Source organism: Hippopotamus amphibius, chromosome 4 (assembly GCF_030028045.1).
Source record: "Hippopotamus amphibius kiboko isolate mHipAmp2 chromosome 4, mHipAmp2.hap2, whole genome shotgun sequence".
Classification (NCBI taxonomy): Eukaryota; Metazoa; Chordata; class Mammalia; order Artiodactyla; family Hippopotamidae; genus Hippopotamus; species Hippopotamus amphibius.
In genome coordinates this window covers 146,412,392-146,439,519 of record NC_080189.1, presented here as the reverse complement: position 1 = coordinate 146,439,519, position 27,128 = coordinate 146,412,392, and the positions used below count along the sequence as shown (strand labels likewise).

Genomic DNA, 27,128 nt, shown 5'->3' with positions numbered 1-27,128 from the left:
AAATGCATGGTTGGGAAACAGATCGGGGTATTGAAGAAAACATTTGGTTCTTATCCACGTGTTTCAATGGTCCAGTCTCTCTCTCTCTCTCTCAGGACCATATATCATCAAGGGGTGACTTTATTTAATTTTTTCACGTTAACGGTACAAAGCATTAAGTAACTAAATGCTAACTAAAGCCTAAATTTGACTTCACACTTAGGAGGATAAAGCCCAAAGCAAACATATATCAGTGTCATTTATGGCAAGTGAAATAAAAATCAGTAAAGTCTTGTTGTGTAAACTTGAACTGTTTCTGCTGAAGCTGTCCTCTTGCTGGTGACATGCCTGGACAGCTGTCACCAGAGGATGGCAGGGGAAGAGGCTGCGTGCAGAAATAGCCAATGAATTTCTTTACAGCTCCGTGAGACCCATCTCCTGGAAAATTTAGCACAAATCCAGCCAAGTACGTTTAATCCCCTGTGGCACAGCTGAACTTGTTTTAGACTCTCAAGTCATCACTTTGAATCTGTAGCCCAGAATCGAGACTCTAATGAACATCACTTCTTCTTCCTAAGTTTAGTCACACAAACCTCTCCTGAGTTAAAGACTACACACCTTTCTGACTGCGGCTCACTAATACTAAATAAAGATCCACATATTGATCCTCTTAACAATCTCGGAGAGGGTGGAACCTCTAAATAAAGGCAGACTACATTAAGACTCTCCCTAGCAGAGTTGGGAGATTTATGAAGAGTTAAGAAATTTAAATTGGAATTTCCTTTCTCAATATAAGGACTACTACTTTCCTCTCAAAACAGAAGACAGTATGCTCTTTTCTGTGTATAGTACTATTAGAACTGAATCTAGGATTGTTTATTGTATTGAGAAAATTGAGGTTATATCGATGAACCTGATATTCTAAAGTGACTTTTTGAAAGAAAATAATCTATATGAAGTCTCAAGTTTTCAAGCCTCACATTTATAGAGAAGTCTAAACTTGCAGCTTTTCACAGAAAAGTGGGATATGCCGACATTTCTGAGGATGGCTGCTGAGCCAGACACCCAGCACACACTGGCCAGGCCTGTGGTGGCTCCTTGGTGCTCTAAGCACTTACTGAATCCCTGCTCACATGAGGACTGGGCAAAGGACAAAGTGCATCCCGGCAGAGGATCTTCCAGTCAAAGCTGCTAAGGTTTACACTGGAACACGGAAGGCCGAGAGGTGCACAAACCAGACACAGAAACCATTCCTGGCTGGGAGTCTGGAGCTAAGCTCCTGTTTGAAATATTTCATTGGTGTCAAATTAATAAGCCAACCCACTAAGCACACTGAACTTCACCTCACATCCTAGCTCCCTGAGAGTGCACGCACAAGCCACACACCAAGAAAGCCCAGGTCCTTCTGGAACACGCACTCTTTTATTATACTGTTTTTCACTCTTTAAAAGCCAACAGATCACTCAGGGGTCCTTTAAAGAACAAAGCATTCTTGTTATGAGGCTTCCGTAGAGTAACTGAGCTTGTTCCACAAAGGGTTTCACAGACCAGTAAGCGCTGCAGTTCTTTACCTGGACTGTTTATCAGACTCTCCAGATGCCTGTCCCACCTCAGAAAAGCTGGGAGGTGGGGGCATGGGTGGGATTACCAGGCCTCTTTCACGTGCCAAAGGATTTTAAAAACTCAGAGAGGCCAGCTGGAAAGGAGTCTTTGAGCTTAGACTGATAGGTTTAAATTCCAGCTCTACCACTTCCAAATGAGATGACCTTGGGCAAGGTAACCTTTCTCTGAGTCTCAGACTCCTTATCTATAAATAGCACTTAGAGCATAGGGTGCTTGTAAGGATTTAAAACAGCATGTAAAGTGCCTGGTATTCTGCCTGTCACATGAGGCACACTCAACAGCAGTAGCTGCTACCGATGCTGAGGACAATGGCTGATGACAACGTGGATCAACACCCCTCCAACAATTCCCAAAGCAGAGAGCCAAGAGCTTAGCTGCAAGGCCCAGAGAGGATTCAGAGGACACATGCGCCTTTGCAGTCCCCAGGGACAATGTCTCAGGATTTCTGCTGTGTGCTGTCAGGAACTCTTCCAACACAGAGAGTGGCTAGAACTATGGGGGGAGGCGGTGGCCACATACAGGGTGAAAAAAACCAGGAAACTCAGCATAGGGTTTCTGGTCTCATCAGGCCTCCGTGCTCCTTTATGGACGCAAGAGTGGTAAGGCCTCATTATATCATCAGCTGTTTTGATGTCTTTTACCCTTAACCCTGGAAAGAAGCTGGCTTTGTCCTTCAAGGAGCATTAGAAAGCTTTGTTAGGTGTTTAACCCACAAAGAAGAGCAAAGTGACAATTTAAGAGCCTGGAGGCACTCTTGGAGAGAACTTTGGATCAGGAAGCAAATATAAATAACTAAAATGTAGATGACTCATGAATGTTGTCCAAGGAGCTAGATGAAGGAGAAGGGAGACTCTTGAAGTGCCACATACCAGCATGTCACAGACCCTCTAGTGCAGGAAATGAGCTAGGCTGACTCTGGACAAGGCATGGAGTAAGTCACTAAAGGCCAAAGTAACCTAACTGCCCCAAAATTTGAAGAAAGGAAAAATCCATAGTTATTTAGTACTTCTCCATTGATGGAAGTGAATTCATCAGCAAAGGAGCAACTTCCTTTGTTAGACATCAAATAAGGCTGACTTAATTGGAAAGAGAGACAGCCTGCCTGACAGCTCTTATTTTACCTAACAGCCAAGAACAAGAATTCAGAAAATAACCTTTACGTGCAAGAAATGTAAAAGGCTCTATATTGTAATTGCTTAGGCGGGTGTAGAGAAAATCCCTGACGGTTATCACAAGCCTCATGTTCTGATAACATATTTGTACAAATGCTGAGATCATCCTTTTCTCATCTTTGTCATTGTGCAGGAGGCCTGGGATATGGATTTGGTGGTTATTTTCTGTTCTTTTCTGCTATGCTTCTAGAGAAACCCTTGGGCAAAAGCTCGGGCAATTTCTTCTATAATTTATACAGCCCCGTTCACATTTACCATGGTGTTTATTATTCATTGTGTGATAGCAGAAGAAGCATCTTCAAAGAAAAAGCTAGAAAAGAGGAAGTTACGAAAAGTCAAGGCCTCTGAAAGTTTAGCAAAAGTGTGACTGATTCACATATTCTAGTCAGTTTTTAACTGTTGCAGCAGCAGCAACATATTAGACAATCTAGAATGTTTATTCCAAGTGATAAGAAACAAATTCTCCACAAGGACTCTGGGGACAGCAGGAAAGGGAGAGGTAGAGAAAGTATTATGGAAGCTATCACCTGCTTGAATTTAATAAACTCAAAGTTGAACCTAACAGATTAACTCTTAAAATCGTAAGTGTGCCCATGGAGGCAAAGACTGCTCTACTGTGGGCAACCTCCAATTTTTATCAACACAAACAGGATTCAGGCTATTAAGGCTCAAATGTGGATGATGTGTTTTCTGCTGGATCAACAGATGCCCCTCAAGCAGCTCAAAACGCTGACATCACAGAGACATCCAGGTGATCAAAATGCACTATTTTAGACACGGAGAATGCATTTTTAGCAATTATGGAATCAAAAATCCATGTACTAAAGATTTCCCAAGGACATCTCAGCATTTTATTATTATTATGCCTTTTCACTAAACCATGTATTCCATGAACTTTTTTGTTATTTATATGAATAAAAGAGTACCTTCATACCCTGTAAGATTAAGAACCCAGGAACTAAGAAAAGTCCTTACCTTAAAAAAAAGAAGAAGAAGAAGAGAAAAGGGATGGGAGAGTTTCATTGTACTATTCTTAAATGGTATTAACTTTTAGAACGGTACCGCTCTATCAAAGTTCCAAATGACTGGTAAGAGGAATTGCAAGTTAAAGTTGAACAGAGGCCAGATTTATGATTATATTTCCTCTAATAATATTGAACTCACTTATATTTTAGTATGTGCTGATTTTATGTAAAACATGCTAGAAAAAATCATTTTGCCAAGTACCACTCCTGCCTCCTCTTGCTCCCCCAACACTGAGCATTATGAATGGATTTGGGGAAGATAATGACATTTGGTGGTTCTTACTCAAGTGAGCTTACTGTGCAACTGTGTGCTTCCTACTAAACTTGCATTTTAAGCTATGTGTTGGAGAACAGAAAGGATACCTACAGCAGCCATGGAATTGAGCTGATCAATGTAGAATTCAGGCCAACTTGTTGCTCCCTTGTTTTCTTCCTGGTCCTAAAGAGAAAGAAAAAAAAAAAAGTAATATACCACCAGATGTATACACACAACAGTCATAAGCACATGTGACTTTCAGAGCCTCTAGATGACGGCCCATACAAACCACTAGAAGACACTGAGATACAAGATATTTGTCTTTTAATGTTGGCTTTAAATCATCAGACTGTCCCCTTCATCAGTGTGGTCTTCCTGATCCAATTTCCACAGAAAGTGCTAAAGTCAGAATTAGGTGTGACAAAGGGGACATTTTCTGAACCAGGGATCAAGGGGAGTTGAAATGGGAACTTAGCCACACATGGTATGATGCTGTTTTCCTTCAGTGGCACAATAACATTGGGAACGGCTCTGTGTTTGCTGCAAAGGACAAAGGATCTCTAAGTCCTGTGTTGCACTGAGGACAGTATTGCTGGATTACACCTGGGTGTGTCTGGATGAAACCCATGAAAGATGGAAAGTTATCTTTAAAAATGACTGCAGGATTTGGTCAGTTGTTAACTAGACTTTTTCAGCTAGTTTATTCAGACTCCAATAGACAGTAAATATTCTGAAGAAGGGTCTCATTTGATGTGACCAAAATTAGGTGGTGTTTCAGACGAAGAGGTAACATAAAGCCTGACATTGGATAGAAGGTAATGAAACGAACACACATTAATCCCAAGTTCAGCTCTCATGCCATGATAGCTTGTGAGTTTGAGATAATGTAATATATCTGAGCTGAAGAGAACTGAAACCCAAGGAATTCAGGAACCCATTCCTCAACCGCTCCAGTCAGTCTTGCATCTTACAAACCAGGGCGAATTGAAGCCAGCACCAGAGCCCCCAGGGCTTCTGTGGGTGGCAGATCTATGCCAACCTGAGCTCACACCTCCCCACAAAATCAGGTGGCTGTGCCCTCTGCTCCATTGGAGCATCGAGCCCACTTGAAGATGGCACTGTGGTGGGAGATTTCCACACGTTTGCAAACCTGTGTGGCTGTAAGTCACTTGTGTGATCAAACAAACTTGAAGGGGAAATTTTCAGCTCTTCTCCAGCTTCACATTCAGAGAGCACCGTAGTACAATCGCTGTCTCCTGTCTCCATGGAGAAGAGCTGGGCCAGGTACACGGAGCTGCTACTGGACAATGAAGCAGTTACTGCCTATTTACTGTCAGGATCCCCATACTTGGGATAACAGCTTCAAGGTAGAGCTATTAATTTCAGTCCTACACTTTACTTAAAAGAAAGGAAACAAACTGTCTCTAAACAAATCTTTCCCAAGTCTACTCTGGTGACATAAAAGAAACAGTTTCAAAACTATTCTTTAGTCACAAAAAGGGGCAAAGTAACTATTGCTTACAGCATCTTAAAAGCTGGCAGTAACTGATATCTGAACTCAGAGAGTTACATGAATTTCATCTGGAGACTGACCAGGCCAGATGATGGGGACAAAGGCTGTAGCAGCAGCTTTGAAGTTGGACTGGATTACACTTCCATGGTTTTAAAAAGCTTAGGAAATCTGATGAGTTTTTAGAACAGCCCCTGATTATTATTTTATATGTTAATAAAATAGCTACAATGGTAGTGTAAATGCTGAACCCTTCTCTCCTCTTAAAATTGAGTATTCGAGTTAGCAAAACCCCCCTCTTACCAATGTATTCAGCAAGCCAAAACCCACAGTGATATTCAATGGTATTTGAACCTATAAAATGAAATAGAGGTGCCAGATCTTTCTGGTCCCTCAAACTAGGGTAAATTTCCAAAACTACAACAAAATCACATCCCATGTCTGGGGTCCCATGAGAGCCTGATGTAAGCTTAATAGTCATGGTTATGGAACAGAGATCATTTTAGAAGCTTAAGATTAGTATATAGAGAGAAATCTTTACACTTTGAAAATGCTTTTAAAATAATATAAACAGATTAAGAGTAGATCTAGATTCTGCAGTCAAAATAAGGGGGAGAAAGCTGCATTTTTGTTTTACATGCCTCAGCGCTGAGAAAATCAAATGAGCTAACGTATGTGAAAGCTCCTTGTAAAAATACTAAGTGTTATCACTATATCCCTAGGGGGGTGATCCTCAGAGTTCTTCACTTTAGCAATGAATCTTCAGTTTCCCCTGTGCCATTCCCTGGTCCTTCTATACATATTTGTGCTACAGTAGCCAAGAGAAACTCACACCTGTGAACCAAATCTCCCCTTCTTCATGTGACTGTTGGAGTCTGTAGTAATACAGAGACACCAGCAAGAAGGAGGTGGATACAGTTGTTCTCCGAGATCCCCTAAAGGGCCCTGGACCCGGAAATTTGCCAAGGGGGAGACTTTCTCCTAAAAAGTCCATGAGAGAGATCGTTGATGGAAGGGTAACATGTATAACTTTCCTGGAAGGGAACTGGGCCCTACATATTACCAATCTCTCACACGGGTTATGCTTTGAGCCATCTGTCTTGGTTCTATTTACTTGTTCTGGAGAAACAAGTGGAAAAATACAGAAGCTTGTATAAACTGTATTACTGTAGTTGTAATGGAAGCAACAGCAATATCCAACACATACAGAGCTTACTCCGCGTCAAACACTGCTCTAAGCACTGTGCTCTTCATTCAATCTACTCTGCGAGGTAGATGCAGTTATTACACTCATTTTACTGAAGAGGAAACAGAGGCAAAGGGAGGACAGATGTGTTGCTAAAGGTCATCCTGCTGGAAATTCAGAGGCAGTGGGAAAGAATCATGGCAACCTCTTTAGATTACCTCAGGTTAACCACAAGCAACACACGCTGAGTGCAAAGCTGGCCTTTCACTCTTCACCACTTCACTGTAAGAGACTCAGACACGGTTAGCAGCCAAAAATGAGTTCACCTTCCCCTAAACCCTTCTGAATATTATTCTAAGGCCCAATGTCTTACCCAGGCTACCTGTGAACCCTCTCTCTAGACTTTCTGCAGGAACTCTTCCACCCCTCTATCAACACCTCATCTATCTTTATAATGTGTGCATGCAGACGGCACTTAAGAAGCTTTTCCCAACCTGTTCTCCTGTTCTGTTATACACCTCACGTTACCGGCTGTCTTCATGGGGATTTCTCAAGAGCCACTGAAGATAAGCCCATAGCACTGACCAGCTGTGGACACTGAAACTGTAAACAAAACTCTTCCTCAACCATGTACATCTAACCCTACTTGTGGCTACCTATTTCCCTGATTCCATTAGAAATTTTCTATAATAATCAAGAATATTGCCTTCATTCTATTATTTTAAAAAGTTGCTTTTCCCTTCTCTTTTAAAACAGATTGTAGGTAATCCTCAAAGACACCTAGAGAAGGTTGCCCTATGGGAATACAAGTTCTAGCAATCACATTAAATGCTCTTTTTATTCTACCTACAGAATGGATAATTCATATTAATGTTTAATTTTGTTTCCTCTTGAAAATGTAATAAGCATTTATATGTCTATCTTTAGAAGGTCCGTTAGATGATTAGAATTGAAATGACAAATATTTTGTTATTAAATTCTCCAGTGATAACTGCTTTTTGAGAATATTTGCAGACATCACTTATATTCAGAGAGATGATATGAGGGAAAAATGACCAGACAGGCCATGCAAAGATGAGATTCCAGAACTTATTTGTTGGTTTAGTCAATCAGCATCTCTTGCTAAGTTTGATTATCTTTGGGACTTGTTTTTTTTCTGTTCAAAATAACAGGTGAGACTAGACTGTTTCTAAAGTCCCTGCAAGCTCTAAGATTCTACATGCCTCTAATAGTGAGATGTCATGGAAAACACAGTTTGTTACTGTATTTAGCCTGAGAGTCCAATTTCTTTTTTTTTTTGCTGTTGTTGTTTCTAAATAATTGATGTGATTACTGTTAAGTTCTATTTTTTTAAATAAATAAACAAATTTATTTATTTATTTATTTATTGGCTGCATTGGGTCTTTGTTGCTGCACAAGGGCTTTTTCTAGATGTGGTGAGCAGGGGCTACTCTTCATTGTGGTGCATGGGCTCCTCATTGCGGTGGCTTCTCTTGTTGTGGAGCACGGGCTCTAGGCGCGTGGGCTTCAGTAGTTGCAGCACATGGGCTCGATACTTGTGGCTCATGGGCTCTAGAGCACAGGCTCAATGGTTGTGGTACATGGGCTTAGTTGCTCTGCGGCATGTGGGATCTTCCTGGAGCAGGGATTGAACCCATGTTCCCTGCATTGGCAGGTGAATTCTTAACCACTGCGCAACCTAGGAAGTCCCACGAGAGCCCAATTTCTACAATCAATAATTAAAAAAACAGTTTTTAATTCAATGTTATTTTATTATCTCTCTAATCCAACTCATCCTGTGTTCTCAGTAGCTTGACAGTCATCAATAAGAGAGTATTCATGGACAAAATTTCCTGCTGGATGAACACTTTGACACTCTGCCTTTGCTTTCAAACTGCACTGACTACAGCTTTAACCTGTTTCCTTGGTTTTCCACTTTGCTCCTACAATCTCAGACTCTAAAAAAACAAAACAACAAAACAATAAAAACCTCTTTGCTAGAAAAGGCAACTTGTAGAGTGCAAGGGACCTCCAAGAATACTGACTTTTTTTTTTTTTTTAAATCAGGCTCTAATCAACCAACTCATTTAGAAGGTAAAGAAATAAATAGTCTGTTTCTAACCTTACTTCATTTTCAACAGGCACATTTTTCACTCCGTATCTCTGGTCAGTGGCTATTTAAAAAAAAAAAATCCAAGAGATCCTCCCTCATCCTCTTTTAAATGCTCAACAGTGCATTTGTTTTTCTCAGCATCAGTTTGCCCACAAGAATAAATTTTGCATTATTTATTTGTTTGCACGCTTTCTGAAGTAAGCATTCACAGCTGTATCCCAGACTTGTCTCTCACTTCACTATCACCTCTCTCTCAATCCAAGCTGACTGTATTCTACTTCTTCTGCCATGATGAACAGACAGGCATTTGAATCCTCAGCTATTCACTACCTTAAGTGACTTCTAGGCAAGCAAGGTAAGCAACCTCTGTGTGTGACTCAGTTTTACTTTCCTTTTCTGTAAAAGGGGTACCTACCTCACTGGGTCATGGTGAGGATTTAATAAGTTAATACAAGTAAATAAAGCTCTGGGAACAGTACACACAGAAATGCTCAAAAAATGTTAGCTAAGATGATACTGTTTCAGGATCTCCAACTATGGCCATTCTAAGTCCTTGTTACTAGGACTGCAAAAATTTGGAGAGTTTGGAGGTAAATTTTGGCAGTAGTTGTTCACATTTAAAACACACACAGCCTTTGACTCTGTAAGTTTACTTTCAGGAATTTACCCCGTGATTACACTTGCACAGATACATATTACAAAGATTTGTTTCACTGCAGTGCTGTTTGGAAGGCAGCTATGCTCACCACTATACCACCAACGCAGGCTCACTGCAGTGCTGTTTGAATTAGCATATAATGAAGTTAATAAGTATATGGAAAGGGGAATGGTTGAATAAACTACTTTGTAGCAGTAGCAAAGAGCGAAGTAGAGTTGTATAATGATATTAAAAATGAACAAGTACATGATGGAGGGGAAAAAATGCTTCAAAATAGTTTCCATCTATAAAAATATACGTGGGGCTTCCCTGGAGGTGCAGTGGTTAAGAATCTGCCTGCCAATGCAGGGGACACAGGTTTGATCCCTGGTCCGGGAAGATCCCACATGCCATGGAACAACTAAGCCAGTGAGCCACAACTACTGAGCCTGCACTCTAGAGCCCGTGAGCCACAACTATTGAGCCCGCGTGCCACAGCTACTGAAGCCCGTGCACCTAGAGCCCGTGCACCTAGAGCCCGTGCTCTGCAACAAAAGAAGCCACTACAATGAGAAGCCTGTGCACCGCAACGAAGAGTAGCTCCCACTCACCACAACTAGAGAAAGCCCACACGCAGCAACAAAGACCCAACACAGCCAATAAATAAATAAATAAATATTAAAAAAACATATGTACACTACACACAACCATTGCTGCAAATAGATATAATAAATGTAACAACAGCTACCCCTGGGTAGCAGTAGGAAAAGTCTTTTAGTTATAAACTTTTGTACAATTCAAACTTTCATTTTACTAAGAACATGCTCTATTTTCACAGTTAAAATAGAAGTAAGTTTGAAAGCATTATGTGTTCTGTTAGGACAAAAGCTTTGCTTTTTCTAATGTTTTGTGTGACATGAATTACATCAGGTCAACACTCTGCAACATTTGGGGTGTTCCTGTTCTCCATCCCTGGGGCACCCCTCTGCTCCCTACAGCAAATTATTTTAAAACATTTCTCTAATTATCTTCTCTTACTGGATTTTCTATTTCTAAAACAGACTGCTAATCCTAATATCAGCAGTTTATGCAGCCAAAGAAACTGTATGATCTGGGCTAAGACTGATGTACCCGAAGCATGCTACCATTTTCTAAAATTTCTACACTTACATATTTGCATTGCAAATAGTTTCCTGATAGCAGCTGAAGCCTTTCAGTGACAGAAGTGGGTCTCAAAGTGCAGTTTAAATATTAAGTCTTAATGTAAAGAATACTTCTTTCGAAATTAGCACAGGACAAATTCTTAATAGGATCAAGTCGTAATATGTAAGAACTGGTACAGTTTTTCTTTAGTTTAAGATGCTCTTAGAAGGCCCAAAATAGGCTGTGCGAAGGTCAATCAATTGTAAAGGACACATTCTGTGGTTGTTCACTAGACCACAAATCATAGGCTAGAGCAACATGCACTTGGCCAACTAAAGCCATAAATCTCTATTCAGTTACAAACCCATGAGGTTCTTAGATAACCCGTTAGGAAAGAAAGACACACTCTTTCACCATCTAGATTGGCTAAAAATCTTCTAGCGATATATTAATATAATAGTACCATCAACTCAGAAACAGTAGAGACATATTGAGGTTTAACTAAGTGAATTTCAATAGCAGAAAGGTACTGTTCCAGTATGATACAAAGTAAACTTCATTCTAATAATGTTCATCACAGGACAAAGGCAACTAAGTACTAATAAAAACCTGTACTGTTTTTAAAGAAAATGCTATTAGAAAATATGTTAACTATGATTGTACAGGCTCAAGAAATTCTATCCCTTGTTAATGATCAAAATAGTCACCTATTGCATTACATTGTCCTTCCTGTTGTGGATTTCACGGGCTCAGACCCATATACTAATAAATACAACAGATGTTAAATTCACTCTATATCTAGAATTTTTATAGAATACTAGGCAGAAAGGGCCAGACAGGTCAAAATATTTTATTCTATTAGGTATGTCTCCAAGATGTGTGTGGCATCTAATAAACTCAACTGAACCACAGGAAGCAGATGCCAGTGCGGGTGAGACCAGGTCTAAGGAACAGGGAAGGAAGAGCAGGATGGATAAAAGATGGAAAAATATTTTGTGGAAGGCCTTGCTAATAACTTCTGCTAACTTTCCCTTCTAGCTCAATAGTAGTATAATTGGCATCTTCTTGAAAGATGGCCATGATGAAGTATGGAATAGCCAGCTTTTTCTGTAAAGGGCCAGATCATATATATTTTAAGCTTTGTAGACCACACAGTCTGTTGCAACTACTCAGTTCAGCTCTGCCCTTGTACAGAGTGAAAGCAGCTATAGATAACATTTAAAGAGTGAGCCCTGTTATGCTTCAGTAACACTTTATCTACAAAAACAGGTTATGGGCCAGATTTAACCCACGGGCCATAGTTTGCCAACCCCTGTGCTAGATTAAGCTTGGTTCTCAAGAGGGCAGGAGTACATCGATCAAAATTCTTACTTGGTCACCAACTATTTTCCAAGCCTTCTCCTCTCCTTGAAGCCACTATGTGTCCAGTAAACCCCAGTTATAAGTTCAGATGAGCACATAAGTGTGTGGAACTTGCCCAGTAATGTGCACTTTTGCAAGAGAAAGAGCAGGACCTGCCACAGCCTGAACAGTCTACCTTCTTACCAAGCTCGCTGGTTCCTGAAATCTCATTTTTTTAAATAGCACAGAATCATTAGGCCCTTTAAATCCTGATATCTGCCTCCAACTCTTTCCCTCTTGTTCTTTTCTCATCAGGAAGAGAAAACCCAACAGGTCCACAAATCTGGATTTCTGGGACGGTAGATTTACTCAGTCCTTCCAACACCTACCTCTGACCCCTGGCCGTGGGCTAAAACTATATCCTATATCCGAAGTTTGCCAAAGGCAGGCAATTGGTTTCAAAAAAATAATTCCTATGTGGTTACATTTCAAGATAGTCATGTGGTTCCTGGAACTGGCAAACCTGGTTACATGTTTTGGCCACTGCCACAATTACACAGCAAATGCATTTGCTGCCAAAATCCGGTTTGGCCCACAGAAGGCATGGTTACAGAACAGCAGCTTCTTCATCTGCCAGGAAATCCAACACCTCCTCCAAAGCCTCAGGATGTCAGTCGTTTTCTGCAAAGACTGGAGGGTGACCGGCAATAACAATAGCTTTCATATTCAGCATTTAGAATCACAGAAGAGCAAACTTCCTTCCCCATTTTTCCTAATGCTACAAAACATCTGTGTGTTTTTAAGGCAAGCCATCACATAATTATATAGCTACGTCTTTGACCCTAGAGACCCCCTAGTCTGAGTTTCGCCTCACAGGAATTCCTTATAGAAGGTCACTGGCAGGTGACTGATCATATGTTCTCTGAGAGAAGGCTTCAAGGGTCCACATTGTTTGGAATCAGCACTCTCACTGACTTAGAAAATTCACCTCATAACTGAATTGACAGATGTCTCCTTGTAACTTCAAGTACTTGTTGGCCTTAGTTTTGCCCTTGGGAACTACATGGAATAAGTCTAGTTTCTTCTATGAACAAGAACCCAACAAATATTTAAATGATTTGAATAAGGCCATGATGTCCTCCCAAAGTCACCTCCTAATGAGGCCAAAAATTCTCCACTGACTGAATAGCGAATGTTTATCTTCCTCAATTCACAGATAAATCTAAAACTTTCCATAAGTTCATCACACCCTCATGTCTACTACTTGGAAAAACAACTCCAATATATCCACCTGAAATCCTATGAAAGGGCGCTTCTCACGTGCTTGTCAGTGATGTTCAACTCTACATGGTCTCTACTGAGAGGGCACCAGGAAGATATCTGACTGGAATGTCTCTCCAAAAGGAAACAGAACAAGTTCTTGCTTTCCTGATGGTCCACAACAAATAACGATTATGATTTAGAATAAAAGATATATGAAACAGAGGTAAACATGGATAGTCCTTATCTTATCAAGTACACATATTTTAACAAAGTTAGCCATAAATTTAACAGTAAAATTGGTTTTCCTATTATAAGATTGAGGACACTTTATCTCTAAAACATAAATATAAGTTAACAGAAATTAAATAGGACCTAGGCTCACTAACCGCCAAGAAACTATAGGGAAGTTTAGGTTCCTTTAGAGCACTGTTTTTCACGTCTCTGGACTGTACATCTGCTTCCCCTCCTGTACATCCATCCCTTCAAAGATCACAGGAACTTCTTGCATGTTTGAAGCCTGACACCTCTTCTGACAATTGAGTTCTGCTTCTTCCCCTTCTCTGGTGGATGCAGATATAAAATTCAGTAAAACTGATATACAATGAATGTTTTCTCCTAGGGGGCTTACCACTCTCATACAATGTACTCATTTAAAATATGACTAAAGATCTCAGATTACTTAAGGTATCTATCAATTCTATGTTTAACCTTCTGAATTGATAAAGGATAATTTTTTTTAAAGGTAAAATCATGGCATGAACTCAAGTCAAAGATTTTGTTGAACTCATTTATAAATGAGAGAGAACCAGTAAGATGTTACAACAGGTTCAAAAGAAAATCTGAAGAGCAAAGGTATATATAAACATTGGTTTACAAACAGATGCAAAACTGGTCAATAGGGCAGTAATCAACTGGATTAGACACAAGTCATTTCAGTGGACAAGAATCATTTGTGTTGCTATCAGTTTTTTTTGAACAATTTGCAGACTTATTAAATAGCTCAAAGATAGTAAAAAATGGAGACCACTGTGAAGAGTGCTATAGGCAGAACATTCAGCAATTTTTTTTTCCTCTGGCATTTCAATATAACTACAATTTAGCAAAAATAAAAGATGTATGACTAGTACTTCCTGGTTGAAGAGGACACAGTCTACAAAGGTGGAATGTGGAAGCCAAGCTGTATGACCAACATCTTGTACCAGACTCTCACACCTAAATCACACAAATGCTCAGGCTTGCCCAAAGGTTTTGCTGAAGAACACCTATCCCATCCTGACCACTTCACCTCAATTCTGCCTGTTTCTGTTGCCTTGTCTAGTCTGTGTGGCATGCTTTCTATTTGTGCATCCTTGAGTCTCTGACTTAAAACCACTGAGACTATTCTACTCTACCCCCCTTTACCCACAGGTGCACCTGGTCCTTTATCCTCCCTAGAAATTTGCTAGGCAAATAGCTGGAGTACTTCTAAGAGAATTCTTGCACTGCTCACCAAAAAAAAAAAAAAAAGCAGTGAACTTGGTGAGTTTAGACTCACTTCCCACCTCTCCTACCCCCACCCCTCAGCCATAAAGAAAACTACACTTGACCACTGTTCCCTTAAAAAAATCTGGCTTGTGCTACTCCTCAGCCAGCTATCATTTTTGTTCTCCTTGAAATCACATACACCAGAAAAGCAAGTAAAGGGTTCCACTTTAAAGACATCTAGTCTCTCTGTGGGAACAGCAGCAATGAAACAAAGAGTAACAATGTGACTTCCAGAGTAAAGAAACCAGCTGCATTTTTTAAACAGCTCAGGGGCCCAGTCTGTTCCAATACCCTCTTCATTCCTGAAAAAGCCTTGGCAGACTTCACAGAATTGAAATCTTAAAAGTCATATGCTACAGGGTCCTGGGGGAAAATGCATTTCATGTGCTAATATAGTTAAGAAAATAGCCACAATCCTTACCTAGAACTAAAAGCTGAGATGTACAGTCCACTTTACAAACTATGAGACATTTATTTTATTTATTTTAACAAGTCACTTCTTTGGCAAAGCACTTCATGGCATGGAATATGACTGGAGCCTAAACATCTCAATCAGTGTAATTCCAACATCTGAAGCCAATTTTAGATGACAATTTCCCTTCATTTTCACGGCAAAGAAAAAGAAACAGGCTCCAATTATTATTTTCAGAAATGATACAAGCCCACATTCCCCTGTTGCCTATGACACAAAGGTGTGCAATGACATAAAACAAATTACTTCTATGTAGCTTGGTAAGAGTCAAGTCTTTGACCCACATGTCATCTGAGAGTGCTATAGACCCAGGTACAATTTAGTCCAGCTGGTTGGTAAATTAACATGTTTGGACACACATCACTAAACCCTTATGCAGTGTGGAAATCCAATCAGTGGTGTCAATGGCCTTTCTTGCCTCACATCTTGCTACCAGATTTGCTACCAGACCAGCCTTTCAGAATGTTGTAAAGCAGGTTTTGATGGTCTGTAACCTGCTCTTGGGAAAACAATCAAAGTGTTTATGATCTGCAATATAATGCTTAACACAAGGCCATAAAGAGAGGACTTTGGAAAATAGTAATTAAGCTATGAAGAAAATCAGGGGAAACAGTGAGCCCATAAAGGCATATTCCATTCAGGGAAACAGTCTCAGGATGCCTGTGAAAGATGCTACCACGGGGTTAACTGTCCCCTAGAAGGAGAGTCATAACCATAGTTCTGATTTTAAGCCATCATTGGCTCTACAGAATACTGCTGAATTAATGACAGCATTTTTGGCAAAGAAAGAAGAAAGAAAAGCATCAGTTGGAAGATGTCACTGTCTCAGAAATGTCTAAATGTGAGGATGTGGGGGAGTACATCTTAGAAACTGAGGAAATATAGACTGCTTTTCCTTATGTATGGCGACAGGTAAAAGGATGCCATCTTAAGACTCCTCCAGTCAAATGCTGTTGCATAGTGCATTCAAGAATAACAAGAGAATTTAAGACACTAATTTAAAGCTGGTATTCTTCAGTAGACTTTCTACGGTAACCCGTTTTAGTTCCACATATTACTCAGTTCCTGGAGTATAAGGAATCTGGAGAACTCTGCATAGGAGTTATTAGTGGCACATTCTAACTTACACTGGAAGCTCAAGGCTTCTTCCTACTTCCCAAGGAGGAGAAGCTCTGAAATGCACCAACCGCAACGTGGATTCAATAACATTAGGTGTGCTAGAGCTATTAGTGAAAAGAATGAAATGAATACATATATACAAAAAACTCAGGAAAAGTGGCTTTTTTCCTTCCCTGATCTCTTTTCCAAAGTGGATACTTTCTTCTACTGATGTCTTTCATAAACCTATCTCCCGCAGCTGGTGAAGTCAGGCAGGCTTGTGGTGGTCTTTTTACGAAAGTAAGTGCCATAGCACCTAGAGAATCTGCAGAGAACTAGGGAGAGACCCAAGGGAGAGAAGCATGGAATGTGATACTTATGTATGACCACAATCCAGGCACAAGAGGAGCCTTCAAGGGCAAGGAGGGCAAATATCTGCTACATGTGCCACATCCTCCCATCAGGTGTCATGGCAGACAGTGCTATGCAAGTACCTCACTATTCACATTGAGATCCTTCATAACCTCCAAATGCTTCTCGAAGTGCTCCAGGCTTCAACCCCTAGTTGTTTAGAGTTAGCAATCAAGATAAATCTTTTGCCATCTCTGCTTGGAGTTATTCATAGTGCACTCATTTAACCATGGAAGGAAGCCACGGTCCAAAGGAAAATGGAAACAGAGGGTGCTTTGTTGGTCTGGAGTGTCTCATGAGCTACATGTCCCTGGGCTGGTGATAACCGGAACAGGCTGCCAGTTCCAGATTCTCATATGTGAGATATAGCAATCCTCCTTTCCAGAGACAGTGACAGCTGAGAACACTCATTCAATGTGCAATTCTACACCTGCACGTTGCAGAATTTTGGAAATGCAGTGGAGCTGTGCATATGTGCTTCAACACACAGGCAAGGGGCTCAGAGGGCCTCACAGAGTTGTGTTTATTTTTTTTAAAGAGTTTTTTTAATAAATTTATTTATTTATTGGTTGCATTGGGTCTTTGCTGCTGCACACAGGCTTTCTCTAGTTGGGGCGAGCGGGGGCTACTCTTTGTTGTGGTGTGTGGGCTTCTCATTGCTGTGGCTTCTCTTGCTGTGGAGCACAGGCTCCAGGTGCACAGGCTTCAGCAGTGGCAGCACGCATGTGCACGTGTGGGCTCAGTAGTTGTGGCTTAAGGGCTCTAGAGCACAGGCTCAGTACTTGTTGCTCACAGGCTTAGTTGCTCTGTGGCATGTGGGATCTTTCCGGCCCTGGGATTGAACCCATGTTCCCTGCATTGGCAGGCGGATTCTTAACCACTGCACCGCCACCAGGGAAGTACCATAGTTGCATTTAGAACCTTGGTTCCACAATAGCACTGTTGACAAGTACTCTATGGCAAAGACTGAGAGTCCCAAGATTGTCACGTATTCCAAACTCTGCAGTCGACCCTTGATGGAATTTGTCCTATAGCCGAGCTGTCAGAAGGAATCTGCTTAAGAATTAAGACTTGGAAGCCCAAGACAGCTGCTCTGCAGTAGCTGAGAATGACTGCCCTCCCAGGGCCTCCATTCAAACCCACAGCTCTAAGTCTCTTCCAGTGACCGCAGCCGATGCAGGAGTGTTCTCCCCACCAATGCAGGCATGAGTGACAAGCACAGAGTGAAAGCTGTGGGATTTGCTTCTCCAGCCCCTATTCCAGAGGGGGAAATAGAGTTCCACAGGACACACAACCCCCACACTCCCCACGACTCTGTGTTAATTGGTTTGTCCAACTGAGATACCTTACTTTGTCTCAGTTATATATTGCTTATTTTTATTGTTGTTTGAAAGACTGTAAGTGAATGCAAAACACAGGGTCATTCTCTCCCACCCTCTTCTACCCTGGTGTTCCCTATTTAGAGGGAAAGCAGGGCCTTGGATAAAGGGTGTTACTCACTGAAGAAACGCAAGTATGAAGAAGCACAAAAGAGAGACAGCAGCCACAAAGCAGATACATATTCACTGTTTTTACAATGCTGCAAAGAACAAAGCAGAGTGAAGTACTCATAGACTGAAGAATCAACAGTCCCCAAATCCGCGAACTGACTAGTACATGGAAACCAGCCAGAATTTAGGCATGGAGGCTGGACGGTGGGTTACCCATCTCAATTTCTCAATATCTGAAGGAATCAAGGAGTACAAGAAAGGGGAGGGGCTTTCACAAGTTGTATAAAGAGATGACTGAGATAAAGGTGCTCTGGTTAGAGGAGAAGAAAGTAAACGATTGTGTGCTCTTGCAGTCACCGCAAGTGTGCCTGATGGTGCACATGTGCCGATGCCGCACCTGCACCTTAGTCACCCACTAGGGATGCGGTGGGTACCTCAGAGGAACTTCCTGTGTTTGGTGATGGCATATATCAGTCAAGCGCTGGCTAAAGATAGAAACACAGTTTGCCTGGGTCTGGACCTGAGGGTGCAAAGAGGTCTAGAGGAGAGGAAGAGTGAACCACACAGCAAGCAGTTTCCTTTGCAGTCACACCAAATAAACATAATGCTGAGTGAATGGTCCATTTTTAAGTACTTGGAATATTTTGTACTTTTGTCCAGTGTCATGGATATTTGAACGGAATGCTTTGATTTTCTAAACTTGGGTTTTTCTTTTTAAAATGAAATGTTTACTTTCTATTCCAGGAATTTTTACTTTAATTTGATTTGCTAAGATATACAGGAGAAAACTGAAGAACTTATTACAATGTCTTGTACCTAAAATTACATAAAGTGATTGATCAGGACAACCAGACACTAGTTCCTTCCCCTCAGACAATACCAAGCCCTCAGATGGTTGGCAACTAATTCACTGCAGGTATAAACTATTACAACCACTTTAGAGAGCAATTATAGATGAAAATGTTCAAATCAAATGACCCAGTAATGACATGTCTGGGTGCCCACCCTAGAGAGATTCTTGAACACATACATAAGGATGTTCATTGCAATTTTTTTTAAATAATAAAAACTTGTTAACAGACATTATCCAAAGGGGGATAAAAATAATTAAACTGTGGCATGTTCATATAATGAAGCACTATATTGCAGTTAAAATGAAAAGATACCATATATTGTCTATGAATAAACACATTCAGAATAAGATAATATATATATGGGCAAAGCAAAAAACACATACCACCTTCAGAACAGAGGTCACCTTTGGGCTTCAACTATATTTATAATGTTTTACTTCTTTCTTAAAAATCCAAGGTGAGTATGATAAAATGTTAGCATTTGTTAATAAACACGGGTGTTTACTATAGTCTGTACTTTTCTGTACATGTAAAAATTGCACACACACACCATAACCAACCAGAAAATACTAATTTATCACATGATTGAGGAAAAAGTTATCAGAAGTTTGTTAGTTTTCTTTTTTAGAAATTTTAGAGAATGTCAATTTGTTGGAACCCAGAATGTCCACTCTGGTAATTAGGTTTAAGACTCCTAACAATAGCAGCCACTCTGGAAAACAGTATGGAGGATTCTCAAAAAACTAAAAATAGAACTACCATGTGACACTGCAATTCCATTCCTGGGTATATATCCCAAAAAACCAAAAACACTAATTCGAAAAGATATATGCACCCCAATGTTCATAGCAACATTATTTACAATTGCTAAGATATGGAAGCGACCCAAATGTCCATCAACAGATGAATGGATAGAGAAGACGTGGTGTATATACACACAATGGAGTACTACTCAGCCATAATAAAGAATGAAAAGTTGCCATTTGCAGCAACATGGATGGACTTGGAGGGCATTAAGCTAAGTGAAATAAGTCAGACAGAGAAAGACAAAGATCATTTATATGTGGAATCTAAAAAATACAACAAACTAGTGAATATAACAAAAAAAGCAGCAGACTCACAGATATAGAGAACAAACTAGTGGTTCCCAGTGGGGAGAGGGAAGGCGCAAGGGGCCAGGTGGGGTAGGAGATTAAGAGGTACAAACTACTATGAATAAAATAAGCTACAATATATCGTAATATATTGTACAACACAGGGAATATAGCCAATATTTTATAATAACTATACATGGAGTATAACCTTTAAAAATTGTGAATCACTATATTGTACACCTGTAAATTCCATAGTATCGTACATCAACTATACTTCAATAAAAAGACTCCCAACAATAACAGTATCTGCAACTGTGGTGAAACTTTTTTATTACAATATTTCCTCAACAGTGACATTTTGTTGTTGTTGTTGTTTTTTTAACTTAATTTCAGAATCCATACAGCTAGAACCCACTGCTGGATTATAATACTGCAACTCTGAACAAATTTTGTTACTGAGAAGAGAACCTGTAAATATGGTTCATTCTGACCTAATAAGCTACTCATTTGTGAAAACCGGCTTGTTTAATGGAACCTTTTGGTGTTGTGTCCTACAAAGGGACCTTCCCCCATTGCAAACATAGAAGTTGCAATGTTTTCATCTAAACCTATTCTTTAATTGTCTTATTTTGAAAAACTGAAGATATTTATCAACGACTTGGCTTTCCTAGGCCACAAAGAAGGAACTTTAATTTTATTGAAAAACTGGCTTGACCCACACACATGTCCACTTCCTAGAGTTCAAGTTGTGTTCACAATTGCTTGCCAGGCAAGCCCAGTGAAGTGAGCATCTCCACGGGCTGCCCGGGGTCAGCAGGGACTGAGTGCTGCGGTGGCAGATGGATGAAAGGAAGAAAAAAGTGGAGTTTGACTTCCTCTTGGCCTCCATTATCCAAGACATAAATTAAGGATGTTCCTGAAATCAAGTTCAGGGCTCTACCCAGAAGTTAAGGGACTGCCTGTTGACCACCACTACCCTAGAAATTTTGAATTAAAAGGGACCCCTTTTTTACCAACTTCTGATGCTCACAATAAAGACTACTTGGTCTCTTCCCTTATCTACACAACGTATCCTCCTACCTTACTACCTCCACCTCCAAACTGTCCTTTGAGCAACTAAGGAAGAGGTGCTTTTGAAATCCTCACTGCTGTTCTGAGAAAACCAGGTATCATTATTTACTAACATGGGGCTGAGTCCCAGGCTAGCACGAGTGTGAACAAGCAGACACTCAGTCCACACCACTGTTTCAATTATTGTCACCATCACTGACACTGCCAGTGATAACAGCTAACACTGCCAGGTCCCAAGTTCTCCAACAACTTCGAAATCATATTTTCTCAATTTTCACAACAATCTTATGAAACTGACCTCATGGTACAGAGAAGAGAGAAATCAGAGGGGTTAAAAAATACACCCCAGGTCATACAGCTAGCGAATAAGGGGTATCCTGCCTTCTCAGCTTACCCTTTGGATGGCCTTTAACTAAGCAAAGTCTTTCTCATAGCTATTACTCAGCTTCTATTTATCTCGGAAAAAAAAACCCAGCATCAGACACATTACACCACAGTATAGAACAACTGTGAGGGACAAACATAATTTAGGAAACCTGCAGGCAGATCCATTAATGGAAAGACTTTTGGAGCCAATCCACCCCAAGGGAGGTCCTCTCACTGACAGTATCTCAAGACTAAAAAACAGAGAACTTGACAGAACTGGAGTGTAACACCCCAACAGAAGAATCCAGAAGTTGTCCACTCACTTCAGCAAGTACCAAAGAAGAAAGATAGATATGTTTTGGTTCATTCTATGGGCAGGTTTGTTCACTGCTTCTTCATTAATGAAGCTGAGTCAACGTTAATTAAAACACCAGCCGAGTTCAGGACCATCTGGACACTCCATGGCAGGGGTGGTAGCAGGCGCAGCTGGAATGATAGAATTGGTAACACTGGGAGGAAAAAATGCCCCCAAACTGGTACTATTAAACAAAGGGATTATAGGAAGAGGAGGCAAATAAATACTCATGAACCAACTACCCTTTATTGGGATACAACTTGGGTTTAAGGGCTGCCAGCGGCAGAGAATCCTTGAATTTTGTACTCCAATTCTAAGATCTGGTGCTCATTTTGATAACTCTGGCTTTGGTAACAAAAAGAAAATAAAGACAGAAAATGGGTCACTGGCTATGAGATTATGCTACTTCGGGGGGAAAGGGCCATGAAAAACATGCCTTCAGTGGATTTCTGGGCAGAGAGCTGAGGCCATCTCATCACGGCCAAGAATCACCATGTTTTCACAGTCACTGCCTAAAGAGATAAATAGTATTGAAAAACTCTGGGTGGTTTACAGATTTATCTTTGTTTTAATCCTCCCAGGGAAGGGTAAATAGAGAGAGTAAAAGGTTCCCGAGCTAAAGGGGGAAAAAAAAAAAGCCAGGGTTGTCTCTACAACACAAGCACTGATTGCATTTTAAATAATATTTATTTTTCCTCCTAATTTCAAAGAGAAACATGTGGTGGCTTAGTAATGTTCAAGTTGGCTAGGCTGAACCAACTTGCCCACATCCTTTCTTGTATGTTTCTGGATGAGGTGAGCCACAAGAGACTCTCAAGGGAGCCGCGGAGGGTGGCAGTGAAGCAGCAGCCATTTTGTAGTCCATAGGCGTTGTCCTTTATCTGCTGGCTCACCCCATTGGTTTGGAACACTAGGCAGGTCTGCAACTGCTCCACCTTTCCCTGGATCCTCCTCCAGCTTCTCGTGGGTCAAGTGTATGTGTGTGTGTATTGAGCTCCATGACTAATGGCTCAGGCTTCTGCAGGACACCCACCCCAGCGTCAGGCAGTGAGAACTGCCACAGGCTTCAGTCTGTCCCTGTGGGCTCCAGCCTGTCCTCGCTACCCTCCACCACTTTACATCTACCCTCCTTCCCAACCGCCTGCTCCACGGACAGGAAGCAAAGACAGCAGCTTTCGGGGGAGTGCTTAGCCAGCTTCTGTGATTACATAAGGGTTAATCTCTTTGCTCTGCACGTGTGTTTCCCCCAGTAGTCCTGCGTTTATGACTGAAACCTGACAGATACAAAATACACTATACACATTTTTTTAAAAGAGCAATTTTATTTTTACAATCAGAAAAACAAACAATAAACCCACCTTAACCCAAGGTAGGAAGAAGAACAATGCACTGTGGAAAATTTGGGAAATATTTGTATAAGGAAAAAAATAAATCAAATAAACCACCCACAATCCCACCAAACAACGGTTTCTGTCTGCCTATTTCTATATCTACTCTTTGCAAACTTTCGATCATACTGATTACAGTTTTATATCTTTTTTTAAACTTCATCATTACATGCTGAGCAATTTCCCATGTCATCAAAATTGCCTTGAAAGCATGACTCCTCAGTGGGAGGAAGATGCTGTTATGGTTGTGTACGGCAACACAACCCTCCCCCTTTAAGGGGTTTACCATCATTGGCTTTCAGAGACCACACTGCAAAGAACACCTCACACACAGTTCTTTGCCTGAATCTTTCATCACTTCTATGGGATCAACTCCTAGAAGATGCATGTTTCAGGCTCCGGATACGTATTATCAAGTGGTTTTGGTCACCATCTTTAGGCCCATCAACATCTCATACTAGGCCAGTGTTCAAAATATTTATCAACAGAATAACATGGACATCAATGGATTGGAACTAATGATGCAATATGGGAACAGGGTCCTGGAGTCCCCTGCTTGTCATGCTAGGAGTTAACCCTTGAGGCCGTGAATCATGAAGGAAGACTGGTGGGCTCTTGGGGGGAAGGTCAGATTGTCAGGGCAGTTTTTATTTGGAGGGCTTGAGGCAGATGCTCTTTACCATCGGAACTGGCTATATTTTGACAGCTACCACAGTTTCATTGGGGTATTTACACCCAGTGAACAGTCTGAGTTAGTGTTTTCACCTGACTTCTCTGGGCTGAACAAACCTCAGCTATTTCAGTCTTCCCCTCAGTGTCTTCATTTTTCAAAAGTTTAAGCCTCTCTATAGATTTCCTATCAAGCTCTACAAACTATGTTTAGTAAAGATCAGATTACCCAACGGTCTAAACTTGACCTTTTAAGCACTGACAAAAAGGACAAAGAACAAAGTACAAATCAAGAGGGAAAGGGTGCAGTGTATGTAAACACAACTCAGCTGTTGGAAAAGGAGCCCGTTTCTAGATGATGGGATGAAAGCATGACAATCGGCTCCCTCACTGGCATAACCCCAGGAGGGATCGAAGTGATAAAGGAACTGCCGTCCCCATCACACACATACCCCCCAGAGCTTGGAGGCTCCATCCTCTGTCCCCCGAGCCTGTCTGTTTACCCCAGTATGGAGCTTATGGAAAGACTGGGCAATTATTTGATTTTATCTGCTTCTTCTACCTGGGTCGTCCACTCCAGGAAATTTGACTGACTTGTTTAATCATCCTCAGAATCTAGCCAACAGTCTGCCCCAGATACTCAGTACACATCAGGGTGAATCACACACCAACTAGCCCCTTGCCAACTGCATTGCTTCACTGACTGAAGTACCAGATCTGCAAAGCTTGTTGTTTTTTTACTGCTTCAATCTGGGATTAGACACACATCCTCATTTCTCACAGCCAGGGAATATGCAGACAAGGTAGGGAGTTTCAGAGCCTGGAGATACCCATTGTCCTTCAGCTACTGTGCTTCCCTCATCTATGCTTCAGAGAAGTAGAGGGGGAAAGACAGCACAGTCTTATTTCTAATCATTTTTACTTCTGCCACATTCTGTAACCCCTTAGCACTTAGGAGTACAAATGTCAACTGGAATTCATTATCAGGGTGAAAACTCAATGGCAGGAGACCAAACCAGGTACTTCTAAAGAAATCTAGAAATATAGTTATGGAGATCTAGTTTTCTCCCTTTTACTGGCTCCCTCTTCCAAATCTCAACATCTAGCAAAGTGGGCACCTGAAAACCTAACGCTCACTCTACTGCATATTCCAACAACTATAGCAAAGAAGGATGAGGAGACCTAACCTCTCGTCCTTCTTCCCTTCCCTTTAGGAGATTGGGAACAACCAGAGGATTAACGTATCAACATCGCACTTCCTTGCTGTCCAGCTGGTTTGTCTGACAGTTGTGTAGAAGACCGATGGTTCCTTTTGTCTTTAATTCCACTACTTTAGCATATGTTCCTTTAAATCCCTGTTTTGATCAAAACACTTCCTCCCTGTGCTCCAGACACAGGAAGGCCTCCACTCTCCAGGATCAGGTTAGACAAGATTCTTGAGTGATTTAATTAAACTGGAGTCAAACATAAACTCGGCAGCAGAGTAAAAACTCACCTTCTCCAAACTAGAGCTTAAAAGACACAGGAATGTAATATGGAGAACCCAGAGCCACTTACTTAAGGCTTGGTTTAGGGACCAGAAATGGAAGGAGGAAAAATTAGGCATAGTCATCAAATTCTGATCTTTGCCTCAAATATCTGATGTCACTACAGCTAACAGCTTCTAATCCTGTTCACTTACTTTGTGAACTCTGAAGCTCATGGAAGCGAAAAAAGTATTTTCTGGATATGTATAAGGTCTGGTTAAGTGGCAAAACTATTGCAACTGCTCCTATGAAGAAGTGCGATTAAAGAAGATTTCTTCCTGTGCTGATAAGATTGCTGTTGCCATAACACAGTGAGTACACCATCTTAGTTTCTCCTCTCCGAAGTCCCGTTCCTTACTTTTCCCAGGGTTTAAAAATCATGTTAACAATAAGCAAATACCGCATGGCCAGATGCCTTTCGTGGTCAGATGGTTCATTGTTTAAAAAGCTTCAGTTTAAAATCCAAAAGATTGTTAACAGATGCAGTTTCTGGCTGGAGACTGGGAAAAACCTCACTTAAACAAAAGAGCATGTTGTGATTGGAACTAAAAAGGGAATTACCTTTAAAGATAAGAACCACAAACATTTCCTATTTGAAAATACCCCCAGCCCCACCAACAGAACCTTTTTTTGGACCTTTTGTAAAAGTAAAAAAAAAAAAAAATTGACAGTGGGCTGCTGCATATGACAAACCACGGCTGACCAACCAGCTCCGTCATTTTTACAGATCTGTTTGGACTTTCAGCAAGGCTGCAGCATCCATCTCTTGCTCTCCCCCGGATTACTCCATTAGGCAAAACCCCAATTAATTTCTTTCCAATTATTTTAGCCCCAGAAATACATTTGCAGCTTTCATTTTGGCTCTGGAAATGGGTTTTCAACCAGAGGACTAAGATAGAGCCGTTTGAGAAATGAACACAGCTCGATAAGCAGACAGCCACCACCGGGACTCAAGTCTCTGTTGGATGGAAAGGAGCCACTTGGCCGTGGAAGGGCTGGCCCCATCTTCAGTTCCCAGTCCTGCTTGTCTCCATGACTGCTGTGCACTTTTACACAGAGAGTCTGCTTTTTACCAGCTCTGTTTCTGTTGGCGTTTGTGGGCCCTTACTCCATGGCTTCACTCTGTGTGAGAACATCTACGATGCCCTAGGTTCTAATCTTGAAAGATGGAAAGTCTGAAGGAGCCATGGGGGTGTGGCTTCTCCTTGGCCTGAGAAATGAATGTGGTCGGGCTTGCTGGTGACAAGTCTGATTTGAAAAGGTGATGCAAGAGATGGTCCAAGGAAAACAGTCTGTTCTCGGTGTTAAGCACGGCCACCACGGGCTGCCTTCTGAGAACGGGCGACCTGTCCCGAAGGACGTTCTCTGAAGAGAGGCAAACATCGTGCCCTTTTTGTGCTTAGGTTTTTGTGTTCTCTTATTCATTGTGTCACTTCCCGATTTATTACAGGGCCCCGAAAGGTCAGTTTCAGACCAAAGGCACAGCATAGTTTTAATAGTGTGAGAAGCTCTAATCAATAAAATCCTTAGTCAAGCCATTTTAAAGCGAGGCAGATCTATAA

The 27,128-nt window shown here is 41.1% G+C and overlaps 1 protein-coding gene across 10 annotated transcripts in view; it reads right to left on the bottom strand.

Moving 5' to 3' along the window:
• DAAM1 (dishevelled associated activator of morphogenesis 1) overlaps window positions 1-27,128 on the bottom strand; it is a 162,536-nt gene that overhangs the window by 49,774 nt on the left and 85,634 nt on the right. For all 10 annotated transcript variants that reach the window (XM_057731772.1, XM_057731776.1, XM_057731770.1 and 7 more), the window contains one exon: window positions 4,167-4,238. In XM_057731772.1, the coding sequence (XP_057587755.1) occupies window positions 4,167-4,238 (72 nt within the window). The remainder of the gene's footprint in view (window positions 1-4,166; window positions 4,239-27,128) is intronic.